The sequence below is a fragment of the Dunckerocampus dactyliophorus genome, chromosome 3 (genome assembly GCF_027744805.1).
Source record: "Dunckerocampus dactyliophorus isolate RoL2022-P2 chromosome 3, RoL_Ddac_1.1, whole genome shotgun sequence".
Classification (NCBI taxonomy): domain Eukaryota; kingdom Metazoa; phylum Chordata; class Actinopteri; order Syngnathiformes; family Syngnathidae; genus Dunckerocampus; species Dunckerocampus dactyliophorus.
Genome location: NC_072821.1, coordinates 10,590,226 through 10,612,500, shown reverse-complemented (window position 1 = coordinate 10,612,500; position 22,275 = coordinate 10,590,226). Strand labels below are relative to the sequence as shown.

Genomic DNA, 22,275 nt, shown 5'->3' with positions numbered 1-22,275 from the left:
ACATTCATTTCTTGCATAAATCTAATTTCTACCAAGACTCAAATGCAAAAGCACGTCAATGCTAAATGAAGATGACATGAAACAACAATTGTGGCAGGAGGCTTTATCAGTTGTTGGCTATTTTAGAAGTTTGCTCAGCTCCAAATCTTTAAAACGCGGCAGCATCTGTCCTCTGAATATGATCTAGAATGATTATAAATAGACATGTTTGGGGGATCAGAGAGGAGCTGGTAACTAAGCTTTCATAGAGCTTATAGTGAGGCCAGATCATCAGCTATAAATATAGCTGGTAGCCCTGGAATAGCAAGCTGTGCCCTTTTATGTGGGGCTGCAGTTGCTGGTTTGAGGTGATGCCTTTGACATGAAAGGTGATAGGACGGTATGATATTCTGTGAAGGACTAACAGAGGAACCTCCTCTAACCCCAACTTTGGAATATAAAAAGAGAGGGGGTCTTAATGAACATTCAGTATAGAGACATTGATGTCCGACTGGCCACAGCTGTTACAAATCCTACTCATGGCGTGTGTAACTCCTGAATTGGATATTCAAACATTTATGTGTTGATGACAGCCTGAACATGTTTTCTGATCATCCATGTCTTGAATATTTCATTCAAGGCAAATCGCACATGCCATGTGTAGCTTTATGAAGCTCACACCCACACAGATACAAAGGCTAACAGAGTCTGGTTGAAATCAGAGTAGTAACTTTTGTCAGAAAATAAAATATCCCTTCCAGAGATGAGAATAGATAACTCAGTCAGGTCACCCATAATCACCTGGGAGAACCTCTGCGGCCGACTAAGACGGCGTAATCCCAGGCCATGTGACCTGTGGAGTAGACAGCAGCAGTGGTGACTAGACTTTTGAGCTCGCATGACCTAGCCATTGCTGGTCTTCTGTGTGGGCACCGCCACCAAAGTATGCACAAAATAAGTCATCTAATTGATGAAAAACAATCATTTCAATACACTCTGGAATGTTCAAAGCATCACTGATAGGTTAGCACACTACATGTGATCAGCATTACCTGTGTTGCCAGGTGTTTCACTGACGCCAGTGTTGTTCTGCAGCCTCATTGGTGGTACGGCAGCCGTACGCACGGCTGGCTTGCTGGGCTCGGTTTCCAGGGCAACGCATGCAACATGAGGCTTGCAGTTCTGATTGCTGTTTGCAATGTAACGACGCTCAGGGAAGGGACTGTTGTTATTGCCGTTGGAGGCGGGCGAGATATCTACTGTGTCGCAGCCACTCTCCTGTTCGTCATCAGACATACTGTACACGAGGAGCGAATGAGTGGGAGAAAAACATCACTGACAAGAATGACAAAATGTCGTCTGTTGCTTTATTGTGATTGTTTGCGTTCGTCATACCTGTTTGGATGTTTGCATGGTGATGTGCTGGACTGCACTGAGGCTGAAGAGCTGGTGCTAAGCGTGCTGTCGGGGCTGCTGAGAGAACAGACTCTGTCCATACTAACTGTGCTCTGACAGGCCTCACAATCTGCACTTCCTTTACATCTGTGGGTATACAAAGACAAATTTAAAAATGAGCCACAGCTCTTTGTTGAGGGAATCTTGTGGTTTATACTCACTCGCCCATCGAATGCCTTTGTGTGCCCTCCTCTTCATCACTACTGATGCTGATGACGCTGACAGACGGGCTTGTTAGCTCAGAGATCACCATTGCGTGCCGCTGCTCTTGCGAAACCGAATGCTCCTCGCAGTCTGGCTCTACTTTGCAGCAGTTGTCGTCATCCTCCTCCTCTGCCTGCTCTGTTTCTTGCTCCTGTACAACAGCATGCTCCTCTACTGGGCATCTGGCTTCCTCCTCCTCTGCTTCTTCCACATTCTTTGCTGTATCAGCCATCTTTGGGGACTGGCATGGTAAATTTTGGATGTTTGTGTTTTGGGAAAAGTTGCTGCCCCTATGAAACATCAAACATGTCACATCATACCATGAAATATACTGCACAGTCACTAAATTATTGGTTGGGCACACACAAACAATCTTAATGCAAGACCTGTATCAGAAATACAGAGTGATCCTCGTTTATCCAGACCTGACCACAATAGGTGAATTTCTGCAAAGTAGGATTCCTTATTTAAAAATCTAATATTTTTGTAGTTTGAGCATAGACCCTCTAGACATGACCGAACTCCCCTATAGTCACCGTTGCACTCGTATGACCCTATATAAGAGACATAATAACAGAAAACAAGCCAAGCTTGAAAATGTTTTAGGCAAAACAGTTTTTACTATTAATACTATTAGTACATCATTACTACTAAAAGTTTGTATTCAACCACAAACAGCATGATTTATTATTGATTAATTATTGAATGTTGATAAATGTGATGAAATCTCCCAAATTCATTATTTCATAAAATTTGAGAAATTGTCAAAAAGCTCCGTATTGTAAGCTATTCATCTGCACTCTAATCAGCAAATAGGCTACAAAAAAATTCCTGAGCCTTTAATTGGTCTCTTAGTTGATGTGAACTCCTGAAATCAAATAACCTTTGTTTGATATTCTAATTTTCAAGTGTGACACAGAGCCAAAGAGAATAATAATAGAGAATAATGCGGCCGGGGCCTATCCCTACTACCTGAAAAAACAGATTTTCTGCAGCATATTTTGTGACGTTTACTCTCTCACCATAGGAACTACAAATTAAATAATTCAGCATTTGATGTAACTGAAGTCATCTTAACAGGTTTGACAAATGTTTTTCTCAAGCTGCTGTGCCTCAGGTCATCAGGCACCTCCCAGGGGAGACCCACATCATACTTTCATAAGACACACTGAAATAAACCGCAGGGGACATACCTGTTTGTACAAGGCTTTGCTCTTTTGTTGGCAGCTGGCTGCGGCCACACCACATGTGCAATGCCGATGTTTATTGGCTGGTGGGCGGGCATAGTAATTTGGTTGGTTAAGAATGGCTGAGGGTGGGCAATCATGGAGCTGTAATGGTTACCATGGGGACGCACTTTCCTGCATCAAGAAAACAGAACATTTGAGCCAAAAGCCTTTAGCACTGTTACTGGCAAAATGGTCTCAGTCCCAAAGGACACTCGTATGACTCACCAATCATTAATATTCAAGGGAGACAGCTTTGTGTGAGTGTGCATGCATGCCTGTGTGTTGCACCGCAAGCAATCCCACACAAGAGCAACTTATGGTAATGATATACTTTGAAACAACCCAAGTAAATATGAAATTATCTAAATAATTTCAACTCACGTAAAAAGTGGGCTATCATTTGAATGTATGGCTAGCATATCTCAAATTTTGCTTACCCCCAGTCTCCCACTCTCGGCGGCCCCACCACCGTGTCAGATGCCAAAGTAGTTGCCGGTGGGGGCACTGAAGTCACTTGCTGCCAAGTGGGCACCAAAATCTGCTGCGCACGGTTCGACCAGGCCTGTTTAGGTGTAAGGAAAATGAAGAAGCCATTTCTACCTCATCAGAGATTCACTTCCTAGCATTTTTGTGGCGCTCATCATACAACTGCATACAACTGTGGTACCTGTGTGATAACTCCTGGTCTGATTTGGATGGGCTGGATTGGGGGCGCTTGAGTGACCAGAGGCACAGATGCCTCCATTCGAACGGAGTAGCCAGCAGGTTTCACAGTGTTGGTGGGTATTCCTTCAAGGATAAATGAAAGAATACTTAAGCTAAAGACATTTATTCACCCATTACATATTTCCCTCAATCAACCGCAGCTCCCCAGAACCAGCAGCACTCATGCAGTCTCAGACCCCAACACTACCACCACCATGCTTGACTGTCACATAGACACAATTGTCTTGGTACTTGTGTTGCCAGCTATTTAGACAATAATGGCTGTGTGTTGAGTCATTTTCAGTGGAGCACACCTGCTTTGCAATCTGTACACTGACCACTCAAAAGCATAACCAAGTGTCATTTCTATACCATTGCACCTTGAGAATATAAACTGTAATAGCAATGGTTGCTGAAATGTGAGACCAGTAAAGTACAAATAGGACTAAATAAGTGTAAAATGTAGACAACCTACCTTGAATGGTTGGGGGACATAAGATGAGTGCCTGCTGAAATGAATCATTGCCGCCGAACTGTCCACTTCCTGCTTGTAATGGTATACCAGGGTGCATCACCGAGGGGGCAGATGGTGCTAATGCCTAAAGAACAAAAAAAAAACCTTACGAAACATTCAAAACAGCATCTACTGCAAAATATTGAACAATAAATAGTATATACAAGATTAAAAGTGTTACTTGTTAAATGTAGAACAATAAAAATGTTGCAGAGGCGCTTGCATGTCAAGCATGTGCTTCTGCCTCGCTACTCACGCTGGCTATAATGGCATTTATTGAATATTGAGAACTGGGCCTGCATTGTTCTGCAACAACTTCTACTTGTGTTCCAGGCTTCATGCACATGGTGTAAGCAGACAACCAGCATGTCAAAAGATTAAAATGTTGGGTTTTCCTGACAAATCCTAAATATAAATACAGTTTAAACGCATCCACCTAATAGCACAGGGCATGTGACTCAACATGCTTTCATCAGGTTTAAAAAAAGAGGCTAAACAACAGTACCGAGTATTTCAAACGCAAATGTCAGCCTTGCATTGTGTTAACATTTCATGACCCCCATTTTCATGTTTAATGATATAATTGATTTGGAGGCTGGCAACACTATTTAGAGGCGTTTTGCATCATAAAGCCACACTGACCACAAAACAGTCAGCTCTTTATTTCTCCTCGGCAACAACGCAGATTTGCACCGTTGCCATGACCTCAGCAACATGACGTTATTATGTTGCCATGACAGCAGAGCTACAACACAGTAAGATAGGTAGTTAAGTCTGCATTTATGAAGGCAATAAGGATTAAAAAAAATGTTTACACAGGTTGTTCAATGCAACATCCAGGACCGTACATTGAATATGTCTCTTAACTTACGTGGTTCTCAATTATTTTCTGTCATTGCCCCACTGGGGGACAGAAATGTTTCCGTGCCTCCCTGTTTTGAAATACTATGCAGAAATTGATGATATCTATATTTTTCTGGACTGTACAGACTGAACTCGAAACTGAAGGGAAACATTGCTTTACGCTCAGGGGAAATACAGTTCTTAATAGTTGCAGGGATGCCAAACTATTGTAATAAAAAATCTCAAAAAAGGCTTTCCTGTGCACTGTGTGAAATATTGAGTGTGCATACAACTGTACATTTTAGGACCGATATGTACTGTGTATATACAGAGCATTTTTATTAGGAAATGGGACGATGTACAAGAAGACGATGTCAAGAGTTCTGCAAATTTTCTGGGGAAAAATTAGAGGGTTGACATCTGTAGTAGGTTTTTAATGTTTTAATTGCCTAAAATAAGGCTGAAATGTAGATGACTACCCACAAGGTATTCCACTGGGTACCAGGCAATTGCATGATACTGTTTTTCAGAAGGACAAGTCATTTTAATGAGGTCAAATTAACTATTATATGTAATTACATTGAATGAGGCTAAAAATGTAAATGTTATACACACTATTTTTTGGCTGCTGTTGAGATCTTGAGTACAATTACATACATACAAAATTTTACTAAAATTGTGAGCTGTGTTTACTGTATCCCTACGGTTCCCCCTGTGGAATACAATAAAAGGTAATGATGTAAACACTTCCTGGATGGCTTACTTGAGGGTGGACAACAGTCATTTTGCTGAAGGGATGGTTGACTGTGGCTGCAGTAGTTGCAGCCCCTGGTCTGACAAAGGGTCCCTTGCCTCGACTGGCTGTCTCATACGTGTTGGGACGGGTGGAGCAAATATCCATGATGTGGAAACATGACTTGACACTACAGGCAGAGAGGTGAAGAAGGTCAAAATTACACAAGTGCAAAATGTCGCCAAGTCTGCTAAGGTGAGGTTGGACTCACTGGTTGCTATGAGGGAAGTCGAGCAGGTGCTGCATTGTCACAAAGGGGTGACCGAGAGCTTCGGCAGGTGCAATCCTCTCATCTGCGTCGATCAGTAACATTTTCTTGAGCAGGCCTACAAACTCCCGGCGGTCTGCCTTCTCTGCGAGCAAGTCGCTGCCTTCCAGATTCATCACCAAGTTCACCTAGAACACAAATATTTAAATCAACCACCTTTTTTAAAACACCACTGTGCGCTTTAGCAATGTTAATATTATTGTAATGCCATACTGTACATATTTCCAGAGAATAAACAACTGGTGAAGGAAAGAACAGACCTGGCCTAACATCAGTGGTTGTGTGGGAGTTTCCTGTCTTCTCAGTAAAGGATGACTGAAATCTAATGTTTCTTTTTCATTTCATATTCAACTGAGGGGAATTTCACATTACAAAGTGTCTTCTCTCCCCCTATTAACAAGATGTGATTCAGTCACTCTCTCCACTTCCACATCCTCTAAACATCTGCTGATGAACTTCCTTGAAACTCCTATTAGAAGTGAAAAGAGTGGTACATACATGCACTATGTCATCCAAACAGCTGAAGATGTACTTCCTTGCTTCCTTTGATTTCATTCCCGTCTCTGCCTCATGCTCATCTGTAGACTGTGAAGACATCAGAGCTTAAGTTTAGTAACAACTTCCAAACTCTTGGTCGTGTTTAAGAGTTGAGCCGTTTTATCGTATGACCGAAAACATGTATGAGGCGTATTAAAGCTTCTCACCTTTAGTCTCCAAGATGCATAAGGTGAGTCAGACTCTCTGCAAAAGAAACGTGTTGTCTTTGTCCCTGCATTCAATAATTGCTCTCCGGGCAAACCTTGTGTCTGAGAAATGTAGCGGATCTAGACAGAGAGAGACAAAAATCAGAATAATTTTATAGATACATATCACATTCAAAAATATATTACATTCAAACATACACATTGTTATAACCATTGAAAAGGTCAATAACATTGACATCACTACTTAAAGTCCCAGACAGTCATAAACACAGTGTGTGGAACGTGCACATAGCAGCCACAACGTCACAGACCTTGAAAACTGTACTTCTAGAGAAACTCTTAAACCCAAATATCCCTGTGCTGATGTCTGACAGGTGTCAGGGTCGTTGCATGTTAACTGCGATAACAAGGTCCCTCTGCGCCCAATGCCAGATACCTTGCTCTGTAATGATGGCTCTTCAGTAGAGTGTCACACACAGGTTTAAGAGAGGAGGCCAGTGAGAAGCCCAGCTGACGTCAATCACACCCAAGTGTTAAGGACAACAAGCATTAGAGATTCAGCACAAAGCCACATACAGTACTTGCGAGAGATGTGCCACACTCAAGTCAATGCAAACCCAGTATAACCCTTCATATGACAAAATCCTGTTATGTCACACTGCTTGTGTATGCCAGTATGGCCGAAATTAAATGTAACATTGCAACAAGCTCAGCTTTGGGGGATTAAGCTTCAAAAATTGAAAAACATCAGCAGAGTGGCAGTGGTTTCTAAAATGACAACAACACAGGAGGCACAGGTCTTGTTATAATTTTCCATGGCGGAAAAACAAGGCAATGAAATAAACTTTGGAAAAAGTGCAACAAGGACACAATGTCAATGTTGAAAAGCATCCAAAAGCAGGATGCCAATATCTTAATGTACAAAGGCATTGCCAAGTGCAGTTCAGAGCCAGCAGTATCAGGCCACCCTGTGTTGCCTATAGCCCCACATTAAATCAACCTTACATTTGAAGGTGGACATGAACTGTATTTGAAATTTTGACTCAGTACTAGGGTTGTGCAATATAGCAAAAAAAAATTATCGCAATATATTTTTTCTAAATCATCCAACCTAGATTATCATCAAGATTTTGTACATTGTTTTTAACATGCCAGTTTTAAATTATCAGTACCAAAATTAAAGAAACTAGAGATTAGTTAAAAATGTTGCAATTATTGATTGCTTCTTTGGTCCAGTGGCCGCACAGCTGGTAGTGGCTGAACTGCTTTCACGTGTGCTGGCAGCATTGTCAGGCTGTGCAGACTCCGCTGGCATTTTCGCACTGTTCGCATAATTACTTGGGTGGTACTTCTTCAAATGCTTTCACAGATTTGTTGTGTTGCCGGTTACCGACCGCCGATACACTTTGCACATCGGCTTGATTTGCTCCACATCGCTTTGGAGATACCCAAACCACCGCCACACGTCCGACAATAGGGAAACTTTCTTCTCAACAACAGCCTCATCTTTGCAGGATAACTCCATGTCACAACCGACATATATTTCGCTGCTCTCAGCTCCGCATTTAGCTCCGTGTTTCGTCATTCTGTTTACTTCTCCAGCAACTTACAAGCGAAAATGGAGCAGGAAAAGGTCAACTATGATTGGCTTTTGTCACGGCAGGGTTTCCCCTAGGATTTTTTGAAGTTGTGGTGGTGGGCTGCATGGGAGGCGGACTGCCACCGCTGTCTTGTGCCGCAGCTGCGTCGCTGTGGCAACATATTTTTTTTATTTAAATATTGAAATTTACTGTCGGTAATAATGTCAACATTAGGGTCGTTTTCACAGGCTTGAACAACAAATGCATTAACTTTAAATGGCTTTCTCTCTGCTTTTTCTTGCACTCCTTATCTGTCAAGTGCCAACGGGGCAGATAGGTGATTCAGGTGCATGTTTTTCAAAATAAAGTGGAGTGAAACGTTTTCATGATATTTGATATATATTTTATTTCTGATTTATTGTGGTCAATATGTAAATAATATAGCACAAGGGTGCTCACACTTCTCCAGCCTGTGGGCTACTTTATCCCAAAGATTTACCTCCTACTATAAACATAAAGGAATATATATTTTTATTTATAAATATGAGTATTTAGGTACATTGTAAATTTATATCAGGGGTGCACACAATCAAAATGATCTACCTCTTACTAAAAAACATATAGCATATATAAAATCTAACCGGTAAACTTTGCAACTACTATACTAAACACTAATGATTAGTATTTCACATTCACAGTTTCAAAGTTGATAGGTCATCAAAATATCGTTCAGTAGTTGATAGGTCATAAAGATATCGTTCAGTAACTCACAATTCAAATAAATATGGCAATAAAGATAATTACACATAATTCCTCAATAGTTGTGTACATAAACTCAGTAATATATCAGTGAAAACAGCTACATACCGTTCATCATGTATTACGTCCAGTTAGCATTTGCTATACAACATTATTGTATAGCAAATATTTATTGTATATTGTATACGAGAATCGAAAATTAGGGGGCGGTGTGGCTCAGGTGGTAGAGTGTTCATGTCCCAACCTGAAAGTTGCGGGTTCGATCCTCCGTCCTCCCGTGATCGTGTCAAAGTGTCCCTGGGCAAGTTACTAAACACTCAGTTGCTCCTGATGCTGCATCATCAGTAGGTAAATGTGCTAGAAAGGTCAAAGTGCTTTCAGTGCCTTGGAGGTGGAAAAGCGCTATACAAGTGAAAGACCATTTACCATTATGCAAAAGGCAACATACTGTATTAAAAAGCTTTCAGCAATGGGCACATTTTCCAATTCATTGTGGAATAGTAGTTAAACAAACTTGGAGAAAACACATTTCTACAGTATAGTTCATGACACAAAGCGCGGCTATGAAACAATTTACCTTTTTTCTACATAAGTAACTGCTACAAGTCAACGGATAACTTTTAGCTCTTACCGCTGAATTAGTTTATCCATAATCGGAATAATAAAGATGAAAGTTGCATTATCCGTGTGCAACTGCAGACATCTGTTCTCCACTTTTTTATGCCACTATCACGGCACAACAGCAAATCCGGAGAGGTCTTAATGTCAGCTGACTGATGTCATATGACATCTATGAAGTGACGGTTATGATGTAGGTGACACACCACCAACACTTCCTTCGCAATCACCGTAATGGGCATCCCTGATAGCATATACAGTATGCCATTCATACATTACTTAACATTGTTTTCAAATGAAAAAAAAATCGTTTCCAAGGTGTGGCGGCTTTTATCAAGCTGTGGCGCCCTGCCACCATCCATTACATATCGCTGAAACCCTGCATGGATCTTTCGACCATGTTTGATATACAGACCCTTTCCAGAAAATTAGAATGTCATGGAAAAGTTGTTTAATTTCCATAATTCCATTCAAAAAGTTAAACTTTCATAGATTATAGATTCAGGGCCCACAATTTAAACAATTTCAAGTATTTATTTGTTTATTTTTACATAATTTGGGCTTCCAGCTCATAAAACCCACGAAAACAGGAATTCAAAAAATTAGAATACTGTGAAGAAATCACCATTTACTTCTCAGTTTTTGCAGGAAAAAAAAAGAAATTAGGATCACATCAAATCAATCAAAATATGGTACTTTCAAAACGATATGTCAATCTTCAATACTTGGTTGGGAATCCCTTTGCCTTAATCACTGCCTCGATGCCACGTGGCATTGAAGCAATCAGCCTGTGGCATTGCCTGGGAGTTATGGAAGCCCAGATTTCCTTGATGCTTGCTGTCAGCTCTTCTTTGTTGTTGGGTCTGGTGCCCCTCATTTTCCTCTTGAGAATACCCCATAGATTCTCAATGGGGTTTAGGTCCGTGAGTTGGCTGGCCAGTCAAGCACTGTGATGGCATGGGCATCAAACCAGGTTTTGGTGCTGGGCAGGGGCCAGGTCCTGCTGGAAGATGAAATCTGCATCTCCATACAGATCCTCAGCAGAAGGAATCGTGAAGTCCTCTAAAACATTCCGGTAGACTGTTGCGGTGACCTTGGATTTAAGAAAGCAGAGTTTACCAACACCTGCACCGGACATTGCACCCCAAATCATGACGGACTGTGGATATTTCACACTGGACCTCAGGCAGCTTGGGTTCTGTTCCTCACCCGTCTTCCTCCAAACCCTTGGACCTTGATTTCCAAATGAAAGGCACACTTTACTTTCATCGGAAAAGAGGACCTTGGACCACTGGCCAACAGTCCAGTCCTTCTTCTCCTTGGCCCAGTGGAGACACTTCCTACGTTGGCTCAGGTTCAGAAGTGGCTTGACCCGAGGAACCAGACAGTTGTAGCCGATCTCCCGGATGCGTCTGAATGCCTCATTCCACTCTTTCTGGATCTCTGCCAGATTCCTGAATCTTCCCTGTCTGATAATCCGCTGAAGCCCATCTCTTTTGCTGGTGCATCTTCTCCTGCCACATTTTGCCCTTCCTCTAGACTTTCCATTGACATGCTTGGACACAGCACTCTGTGAACAACCAACCTCCTTAGCTATGAACATTTGTGGCTTACCCATCCTATGGAGGGTATCAATGAAGGTCTTCTGGCCAGTTGTCATGTCTGCAGTCTTCCCCATATTGAACCGAAATGAGACAATTGAACCAAACTGAAGCAATTTAATGACACCTGGGGAAGCCTGTGCAGGTGATTTGAGTTTAGTAGATGATTAGTGTGTGACACTCAGTTTAAAACATTCATGCCCTGCAAAATTTGGGCTGATTTCTTCACAGTATTCTAATTTTTTGAATTCTGTTTTCATGGGTTTAATGAGCTGGAAGCCCAAATTATGTAAAAATAAACAAATACTTGAAATCATTTAAATTGTGGGCCCTGAATCTATAATCTATGAAAGTTTAACTTTTTGAATGGAATTATGGAAATTAAACAACTTTTCCATGACATTCTAATTTTTTGGAAAGGGTCTGTATATTTAATGTAATAATATTATAATATAAACATGCTCACCATAGCTGATCACCATAACCGACCTGAAATTTATAGCAATCATCATAATAAAATAAATCTGGCTGTGATTGGCTGGCGACCAGTCCAGGGTGTACCCTGCCTCTCACCCAAAGTCAGCTGGAATAGGCTGCAGCATACCCCCACGGCCATAGTGAGGATAAGCGGCATAGAAAATGGATGGACGGAAAATAACTCTGGACTGTGTGAAAAATAAACACTTCTGGTGTGCTTGCAATATGATCTGTTAGAATAAATTTATTATAGGCCATGGGAATGTTTGTGTTGGAAGCATTTAATGTGTTGATCTTTGGTCAGAGTGTATCCTGAGTCCTAGCTTGAATGTTTGTCTGATGAGTGTAAACAGGCAATGTGTTTCTGTGTGGGTGCAGTATATGTCCATGTTGCCTATGTGAAGTAAAGCCTTAATTAGATTTTTTTTGTCACGTTATTACATGGTAAAAGGTAATCTTTTTTTCTTGGTTGACAGGAATTCTTAAAGGAGTTGCAAGTCATCGTTACATTTAGATAGTTCTTCCGTCAGGTTTGCAACAAATACAATAAAGTACAAGTAAACCACTATCTGTTCCCCTGCCTCTCATGCTATGATGACACTCATAATGCACCCATGCAATACTGAGCAATCATTTATAAGTGCAATAATTACATTTCTTGCCTCTTCAGCAGCACTGCATAAACAAGAACACAAAGCCAGTGTGTGGGTGTGAAAAACCTTCCTTTTTTCCTAAAAGCCGTGAGATCACGAGACAACCAAACAGAGGGATGATCATATCAGTCTAGTAGCTGATTAAGAAATACAGTGGTGTGAAAAAGTTTTGGCCCCCTTCCTGATTTCTTATTTTTTGCATGTTTGTCACACTTAAATCGCTTTTTCCACACAGGGCCATGTCGGGTTGGATTTTTTCCCCCTCTATTCATAATAAAAAGCTTCATTTCGAAACTGAATTTTGTGTTCAGTTGTGATGTCTTTGACTAATATTTCAATTTGTTTAATGATCGTAAGCATAAATAAATAAGAGATCAGGAAGGGGGCAAACACACCACTGTATGTCCTTTGTATGTAATTGATTGTGGATTCCCTGTGTATTGAAGCAACAGAAGCAAAATGGAGTGCACTATTTGGTTGCAACCAGGAGACGTGCTGTTGATTCAGTGTCAACTAGTTTGTGGTCTAAAGAAGAACAACAATTACTGTATACTCGCTGATGTATGTGACATGTATGTTGATTTCTGATATGGCACAACTCCTCTGGGTGGCATCTAAACAGAAGGTCAAAACATTTAGACAGAGACCATTCGATCCAATTAGCAATGATCCAAAAGAGCATTGAATGATGAATTGATCATTCATTTTCCTCAGTCAGTCAAGGATATGTTGTCAAATTGCCATCTCTATTTTAGATTATGGCAGTCAATAGTCAAGATTCAATACTGAAGACTTGCGCCTCATGTTACTCTTGGCCCTTCAAGTGAACTGCCTGAAATTAAAAGTGAACTAGAAGTCGGTGAAACACAGAATGCAAGAAGGTAAGAGGAACGAGAGAAATAGGAGGAGTCTGAGTTATAAATACAATATGCTGCGTAGGAAGGAACCAGACCTCGTGCAGAAAGATAAGTAGAAAAGGGAGCTCGGCTCCAGCCAGATCCCTCCCGTGGCAAGTGGCAAGGGGATGTGTTGACACCTCACACCGGCAGGCAGCTGCCTCACTGTGGCTTTCAATATTTTAGTCAGCGTTCTATCTGCAAGTTCTGTACTGACGGTATATCAACACAAGTACGTATTAAAAAATGAAAGCAAATGTGATTCTTTTCTTTACTTTACAGGTGATATTTCTGTTAAATGCCCCATATTCTATATATGTATATATATATATACGCACATACACATACACATACATACACAACAGTATATATACATGGTACCTCTTGTCATTCTGATGGTTTTGTAAATGTGTGTTTTTATATCAAGACAAATATGCAAGGGAAACATGATTTTTCTCATTTTTTCCCCACTTGAAGGTGACCTTTAACTGTAATGGACCAAATGAGCTTTGTGTTCACCCACCTTGCCTCCAGTGCTGCCCATGTGAATGAATGTTTGTTGGGTACCTTGAATGAATGTAATCCTTTATTATTTTTAATTTCAGTTAAGTTAATTTTCTATTTTGCACAAGAACACAAAAGCAACAATTTAAGGATACATTTCCAACTGGAAATTGGGTTTATACCTTGTTCTTTTTTTTTTTTTAACCAAACTAAATAGCCTTATCTTATTTACACGATGGCATGGAAGTTCTGTCTCTACATGGTTGTGCACTTAGAATTCTCCCGTTATCTGTATCGTGCATGGTGAATGGATTGCATTAATTACATGAAATGTCGCTGTTGGAGCAAGCTTTCCGTTTTCATTTTGACATTATTATGGAGACTTTCTAATGATTTGTTTTGTATATAAAAAGTGACTAAAAATTGTAAAAGCAGGTAGCTATGGCATGTTTCATCCAGAACAATCCATTTAAATGGAACCGCACTGTGGGACTACAGGAAAGAAGTTCGTCCTATCAGGTTTCATTGCAGTTGTCATTACATGTATGAAGTCAATACGACTGATGGCACTTGGTAAACTGGTATGACAGTTAAAAGTACCTTAACATACCAGACCTTCATGCTTACAAGTGGTATTTTAAGCCAAAGACAACACTAGGCACTGCAGCAGCATGTCAAATACAAGATGCTACAACATGCTGACTTGACATCCAGGATCTAGTATGCATCCCCTTCTTCCACACCTAACATTCTGCGGCTAATTTACCTTTAGTTGGTTTCCAGTTACAGCCGATAAACTCACTGTTCTATTTTTCACACGTTCTCTCTCACCTATTATCTTACTTCCTTTTTCAGTCAATCTCACACCTATTTTTGGCAACTTTATTCTATTCAAGCACATGTGCCCATTTGAGACTTCAGACTCCAAGGTGTCTCTTACTGAAGAGAGAATGCTCTGCCCAAATAACCCTAAAACAGCTTTATTACATGCTTCCCGGCTGCTGCCAAATTACATTTTAATTTTGACACTAGCGGTGCCGTACTTAGGACTGAGGTCAAATCTGTTTTAGAGGTGTTGAGTGAGCTCACCTTACCCTGACCTGAGAAGGGTGAAAAATTAAGCCTGGTCATAAAAGACTTAAGTGCTAGTGCAATGTGCACTATGGAGGTCTCGAGTTGTGAGGTAGGGTGCAGCATGGCACACGGCAGCTTTGCTAGCAAGCTTTGAGGAGATAGCAGAAAGCCGCTCAGCATAAGCCCTGATCAGTCTGGTCCTGGGAAGACACCGTCAGGGGTCCACTGTGAGGAGCAAATCCATTTTCTGCATAGTCTTGCCGATACCAGCTAAGTATGTTTGGCGAAATCTCAAAAATGTTACTGCACATGGAGCATACTTGAAGAAGATATTGAAATATGTTTTTCCATTGAACACGTCTTTTTACATCTTCAAAGATGAATATTCCAGTCAGCCTTTTTTAACTTTTGTCAAGTTGTCTTCCTATTTCTTTACAATTCCCCTTTGGCAAGATTTTGACTATATACTTAGGCACTAATCTGTGAAATGAAAATAATTGTTGAAATATCCTGCAGACATCAACAGTAGCCATCAAAAACTTTAAACAATACAAAAAAATACATTAAATGGAAAGTCAGAATCACTGTGGACTGTCACATTTGGAAAATGACATGGACAGTGGAAAAGCCAAAACCTCAAGACAGAGGAAAAAGTGGAAAGTAAAACTGGCAAGATGGAAATGGAGGATGTGATGCTTCACAGAACGACACATGGACAGTGTAACATTGGGTTGGGGGAAAGATGGGAGGGCTCAACCAACTATTTTTAGTTGTACTTTCTCAAGTTTAAACTGAGGTCACGTCTACCAAACATTTAAAAGAAAAGACTGAAATGGGACAAAAACTGTACAAATTCCAAAACCCTTACCTGGTCATACTCCAGGGCCCCGGGGTAAAGGGGCCAGCCCAGAAAAAGCTCAGCTATCACACAGCCCAGGGACCACATGTCTATGGCTTCACAAAATGGCAATCCCAAAATAATCTCTGGAGCCCTGTAGAATATACAGAAAAACACAAAATCATTGACTATTCAAATCACAGGGAGATATGTAAAACTGTATGTTTATGTAATAGTAATGATGAAAAGTATTAGTCTTCCCTCATTTATCACGGTTAACTTGTTTCAGACCTAACCGTGATAAGTGAATTTACGCCAAGTAGGGTTCCTGATTTATAAATGAAATATTTTCGTAGTTAGAGCATAGAAAACCGATTTATGACTAAATACAGTTCTTAACAAGATTAGAGCCCTCTAGACATAAACTAACACCCCAACAGTCACCTTTACAGTCGTACTACCCAATATAGTATGCATATTAATAGAAGTAAGATATAATATAGACTCACATATGTTAGCATCCGGAGAGTTCCTCGCTGTTGTTTTTTTTTTCTTCCGGAACTTCTTGCGATAGCTAATGTAATGTGGCGTTTTTTTATCAAGTCACGCAGAGTCTGATGTCCTTTTTAAAGTTTTAATGCCAACCTTAACTCCAATAGGAGTGCTCAATTCCAACAGAGAACACAGTTCAGTTCGCTCCCTCTCTCTCCCACAACAACAATTCCTCCTTATCTACAAATAACATTAACAGCCAGTTGCGTACACGGACATCAACATTTAGAGCATCAACATTACAACACCAACAGGTCTCTACAGTAACATTACTGACGACTAATGATCAGTGTAGAATACCATACTACTTCTATGTGTTTTCCGAATGTATTATATTTGTATTGTTTGAGTCATTTTTACGCTTAAAAGCGCTTAATTTAGGCCAAAAATACATAAAGTATAGATGCTTAAACGAGCATATTTTTGACAAATAACAGGCCATATTAAACCACAAAAGAGCATGATTTATTAATCAATATATGTTTCAATAACCATGATAGAGTGAAGCCACAGCATTCAAACTGTGATGTGGTGAGGGAAGACTGTACTGGCAAATATTCACTCAGGTCAAGTAGAGAATAAATATTCACAGTGAGGAATATCATGAAATTCCCCAGGCTGGCTGTCAGAATGGTTTGCATGAGTGGGAAATGGCATGGATCATGACGTGAGCCAGATTCGCCACGCATGAGCAAGTCGGGCCAGTGGGTTAGGAGGTCGGCCAGGCAAGGGATGAGAGCTTTGACAGGCTTTTATATCTCCCCATCCCTGACAGAAAATCATCATTAATAGTTTTTTTTCCACATTAAATGCAGTCTTCTTGTTGTTACTGCAAGTGAATCCTTGTTAGTGCTTAGCTGAAAACAGAAGCAGGGTTGTTTTGGCTGTCCCTTTGCATGTTATTAATGTTTTAGATGTTAAAAACAAAAACACAGGCCTAAAAGTGGATTTTTTTTTTAAACAGTTACGGTTTCGTGTAAACAATGACAACTGTTATGCCACAGGGCTGTTGTTTGTGCTTAGAATGCTTCTTTAATTAATTACACAGGTCAACCCATACATATGCCAACATGGGAAAATCCAATCCAATGGTTTTGGATTTCTGGCTGGCATGCCTATGTATAGCAGTGGTCGACTGATTATCGGCCCGGGCCGGTATTTGGAATTTTGACGTATATCGGTATCAGCCTTTATTCAAATCCGACAAGCCGATATCAAGAAATCAATTTAATACTGGGTTATTGAGGCTCTGACGCGCCTCTCTCTCTCCTGCCGGCTGCGACTTCTGTCTCCAGCATAGCTCACCAAGGGCACCATCTGATTGGTTAAGCAAGCCGCAGCACGAGTTAGTGACAGAACCAATCTGAAGCGGACGCTGTCCTCACACGCACACACGGCTGAGAGGTAAGTTTTCTCATGTGGAGAACGTCATGAGAGCAAACACACATATCAAGGTAAACGCAGAAAATGGTAATAAACATCCCTGTGCTCTACATCTCCCAACTACTACTAACGTTACAGTGAGAAGCAGAATAACATAAGAGCGGAGTAAACATTAGCGGCAGCTCTGCTAGCTCGTAGTACTAGCAGAAAAACTCAATTCACTTGTTTTATTGGAGGGAAGCATGCCAAGGTGGAGGCTGGTTAGCATACCATAACATTAGTTCGCCGTTTTGGCTGTAAATGCTCAGCAGACTATGTTTTAGCAATTTGGAGAATGTATGTAATGTGGAGAATAGTGTGTGTTTGTGTGAAAGTCTACAGCTCACGACTACTACAATAATGTAATGATAAGAGCGAAGTAAACACGCACGGCAACTTTGCTAGCTCGTAGTACCTCCCGATAGGTCTGTCAATCACTTAAAACAATGCTGTTGGTTATATTAATGTGGAAACAGTCCGTGCAGGGAAGTACGCTAAAATGAAGGCTGAAAAAATTCTAGGAGCTATTATATAAGTTTTTATTTAACTTTACAAGAGTACTTGTTAACTCCCTGTACATTTTGTTGTGTTTGAACTTAAAACAAAGCTATGTTAAATATAAATGTTACTTTATTTACTGTGGAAACATTTCAGGGAGCTATTTATTTAAGTTTTTATTGGTTTGGTTAAATAAACATGCTGTAGGCAATTAAACGAAGTTAAGTGTTTGTATTACTCAACATTTTTATGGCAATTTTTACCCTTTTACCTCAAATAAATACCGGCTCCAAAAATCGGTTATCGGCCTCCTGAACTACTAATCGGCACTGGTCCTGAAAAACCCATATCGGTTGATCTCTGATGAATGGGAATGATCTGGAATACAGGACGGTCATCAGGGACTTTGTCAGCTGGAGTGAGCTTAACCAGCTGCAACTCAACACCAGCAAGACAAAGGAGATGATCATTAACTTCCAGAGGAAAACATCTCACTTCACACCGGTGAACATCCAGGGAGCGGACATAGAGTTGGTAGACAGCTACAAATTCCTGGGTGTTCACCTTAACAACAAACTGTACTGGTCCGTCAACACCCACGCCCTCTACAAGAAGGGCCAGAGTCGCCTCCACCTGCTGAGGAGACTGAGGTCCTTTGGTGTGTGCAGGACTCTTTTACGGACCTTTTATGACTCTGTGGTGGCCTCAGCCATCTTCTATGCTGTGGGCTGCTGGAGAGGGGGCAGCACGGACCGGGACAGGAGCAGGATCAATAGGCTGATCAGGAGAGCGAGCTCTGTCCTGGACGGTCCTCTGGACTCCGTGGAGGAAGTGGGGGAAAGAAGGATGTTGGCTAAGCTGACATCCATCATGAACAACACCTCTCACCCGCTACAGGACACTGTTGTTTCCCTTAGCAGTTCCTTCAGCAGCAGACTGTTACACCCACGGTGTAAGAAGGAGAGGTTCCGCAGGTCCTTCATACCGGCCGCTGTCAGGCTCTACAACACCTGCACCACCTGAACCATGTTGTAGTAAATATGTATTCTTTACACTGTATTCTTTACTTGCGTATCTTGCTTGCTGCTGTAACAAGTGAATTTCCCCGCTGTGGGATAAATAAAGTACAAATACAATACAAATAATGTAGAGTGTTTTAGTCATTTGTGAAAGATTTCCTGTCGATCTTTGACGTTTTTAATTTGACGAGCTAGTGGTGTAAATCTACCCCTCAATGCCAAATAATATATATTTAAATTACAAATACGGCAACTAACGTAAAGCCGTTTTCTCTTTGGACAGCTTTGATCACATGGTCAAAACAAATGCATACCAAAGCTTGGCCAGCACACAACACGGCAGTAAAAATTAAACCGGGAGACATGCCAACAATTTCAATCTTGCTGGCCTGAGGGGAGGCTATAGCTGTGGTTGCGATTGCACTGGGTGGGTTGTGTGGTCCCCCATGTAGGTATACTTCCAGTCAGAAATACTTGGCAGGGAAAGGGGGGCTACCTTTTCAGCCGTTAGGCAGTTGCAACCCTAGCTTCATTACCTTTCAGTGAAACCGAATCCATTTTCCATCCTGAACATATGACATACCAACTGTGGGACTGCAGAATGCTGGGAAGCATAAAGCTCATGACTCCCACGCCACGTGCAAAAGTCACACATGAAATGCATCTCTATGTAAATATGATGGGGTCTTGTTTCATTAAAATTTTATAGAATATCTTGTAGAAAAAAAGCCGCTAAAATAAAATAGTCTATACTCTTTGTGAAATAAATATAGAAAAAGTACAATATGATTATCAATCTTCTGTATAACATACCTTTAACTATGCTCAAATCCTCAGCTAATAACAAAAGCAGAAAAGAACATCATAAGAAATAAAGTGCCCCCTTTAAGAGGACATTTTTAAATGTCAGCAGCAACTCAAAAATACTTTACTTTGAACAGTATTATTTTTTTTAGAAAGCAGAACCTCATACCAGAGACAAAAAAGTGAATAAAAACACCTTAATTACATTTACAACTACAAATAACCTTGACTCTTAGTTTGTTCATTTTAAATTGGCAATCCCTTCATTAAAATAAAATAACTTAAATATTTTATCTTGGCTAGCGCTTCTCCAAGTCTAGACAGCGTAATATTTACATCCAGACTCGCCTCCAGCCTCCACTTCTTATTTTGCAGTTACGACTACTTGTTGATTTATCACACATCGTTCTTCCATCACACGTTCTGACACACTGACAGGCAAGTAACCGAGGCCCAACGAGCCTTGAGTGTAATGAGTAGTCATTTAATGAAGATTACGAAACATTTTCGTTTGAGATCCTGCTCTGTAAAACACGACGAGATCCACCCCGGTGACACTGTGCCTCGAGGAATGTGTGGATCTCCACTGGTGCAGCGGGAACTAAGGAGCGCTGACACACACAGCACAGCGAGACACAGCAGAACGAGACACATATTCACGTCAAGATACTAGAGAACAGCGCAAATCCAGTCTATATCGATATGAACAATGTTTGTTTTTGATATTGTGCTTAAAAGAACACATAAAAGTGGCACGATCTATAGCTTAAGGTTATGGGAACTTGAAAATTATATTGTGTCTCCATTTTACGTATCTGACCCCGTTTTATATACTGTACATTTTAAGAAATAAAAGAATGCTTTTTATAAATGGATGTGTAGTTAACTGTAGAATATTGTACAAATTGTATGCCCTTGATTTGAACCATAATTATACAATGGATGAATGGCATAAAAACAATCCACTTTAAAACAATAGAAACCGATTTACTCACATCTCAAATACATTCAATGAAAAGTCTGCAGTTATTGAAAATGATCTTTCGTGATTACTTCATAACTCCAACATCTTGCAGTACCTAATGATTCAAATTCGCAAAAGACTCTAAAGTAGGTTCAGCATGGATAACGCACACAAGTATTACGAACTAATTCATATTCATGGCTTCTGTGTGACAGCTGGTTAGTGTTAGCTCTCCAACAAGTGAAGATGGCCTGTACAAAACATAATCTTCACAATGCTCAGGAAAACCCAGGTAGTTTCAGCTTTCATAACCAGTTAAGAACCCGTGTAAGCACTATGAAATAAATGCAAACAAGCTCTGTTCGTTTGTGTAATCTTATATGCTGTGCACCTTTTGTACAGCAGATGCAGTTTGTTTGTTGTGACACACCAGAGCCAACTGGCGGCCTGAAGTCATGACAGCCCCATAAACTGTGTCTGTCATGTATGTCGCGCAACTATTCTTGTTTCCATTTACAGAACTTTAAGTTAGGCTGTTATCTCACGCCCCATAAATAGTGCCTTCATCCTCCCTACTCTGTCCTATCAGGGAGGGCCAATGTGTCAGGTTGTATAATACCAGCAAATAAGAGTGGCAACACATGTGGGAGCGCCATTGTTGTTTTCCGCTTACTCGGGCCTTCACACAGCTTGTTCTGATAAATACACTATTTTGGGATACACAAGTCGACATAGGCTCACACCAAGACAGCGTAGCAACAACGATGATCCCACGACAGAAGAAAACTTACTGCACAACACTTCCTGAAGTGTAATTCCACACATACACACATACTCAAGTCATTCTGCATTATTAAGTGGAACACAGGCAGCAGTTGCACTGATCTGCCTAGGCCTTGGATTAAGGATACAGAGCTTTGGGCGCGTGTGCCCAATGTAAACCTCTTAATGTGCTGACATAGAGCCAAAGTTAAAGAAAGGTTTTTGTCCTAGTTCAGATGTGTTTTTTCCCCCCTCTCTAGAGACCTTGGTTTTTGAATGGTAAGATAATGGACCGATTGACCTGAAATGAACCGGGGATTGTCATTTTAACTACAGCAAAGCATGCTGGGGAATATTTAATCTGCCTATTCCACAGATGCAAACACATCTCACAGATTGTCATGTTTTTATGTTGATATTAAATACTGTCGGTTTTGCCGGACATTGAGAGAATGATGAAGAGGTGGTTGATCAACAATGACTTTATTGAAACCAAGAACTACGCCAAAACAACCATGGTCATATATCCGCGGACTATTGTAAAGTAGAAATTTCATGCA

At 40.7% G+C, this 22,275-nt stretch overlaps 1 protein-coding gene across 1 annotated transcript in view; it reads right to left on the bottom strand.

The window, feature by feature from the left end:
* Positions 1–22,275, bottom strand: part of hipk3b (homeodomain interacting protein kinase 3b) — a 39,051-nt gene that overhangs the window by 2,504 nt on the left and 14,272 nt on the right. Inside the window, 12 exon segments of the mRNA XM_054771701.1 lie at positions 1,032–1,276; positions 1,375–1,521; positions 1,596–1,928; positions 2,832–2,999; positions 3,305–3,429; positions 3,535–3,656; positions 4,048–4,171; positions 5,693–5,852; positions 5,934–6,118; positions 6,489–6,575; positions 6,695–6,814; positions 15,725–15,848. Of these exon segments, the coding sequence (XP_054627676.1) occupies positions 1,032–1,276; positions 1,375–1,521; positions 1,596–1,928; positions 2,832–2,999; positions 3,305–3,429; positions 3,535–3,656; positions 4,048–4,171; positions 5,693–5,852; positions 5,934–6,118; positions 6,489–6,575; positions 6,695–6,814; positions 15,725–15,848 (1,940 nt within the window).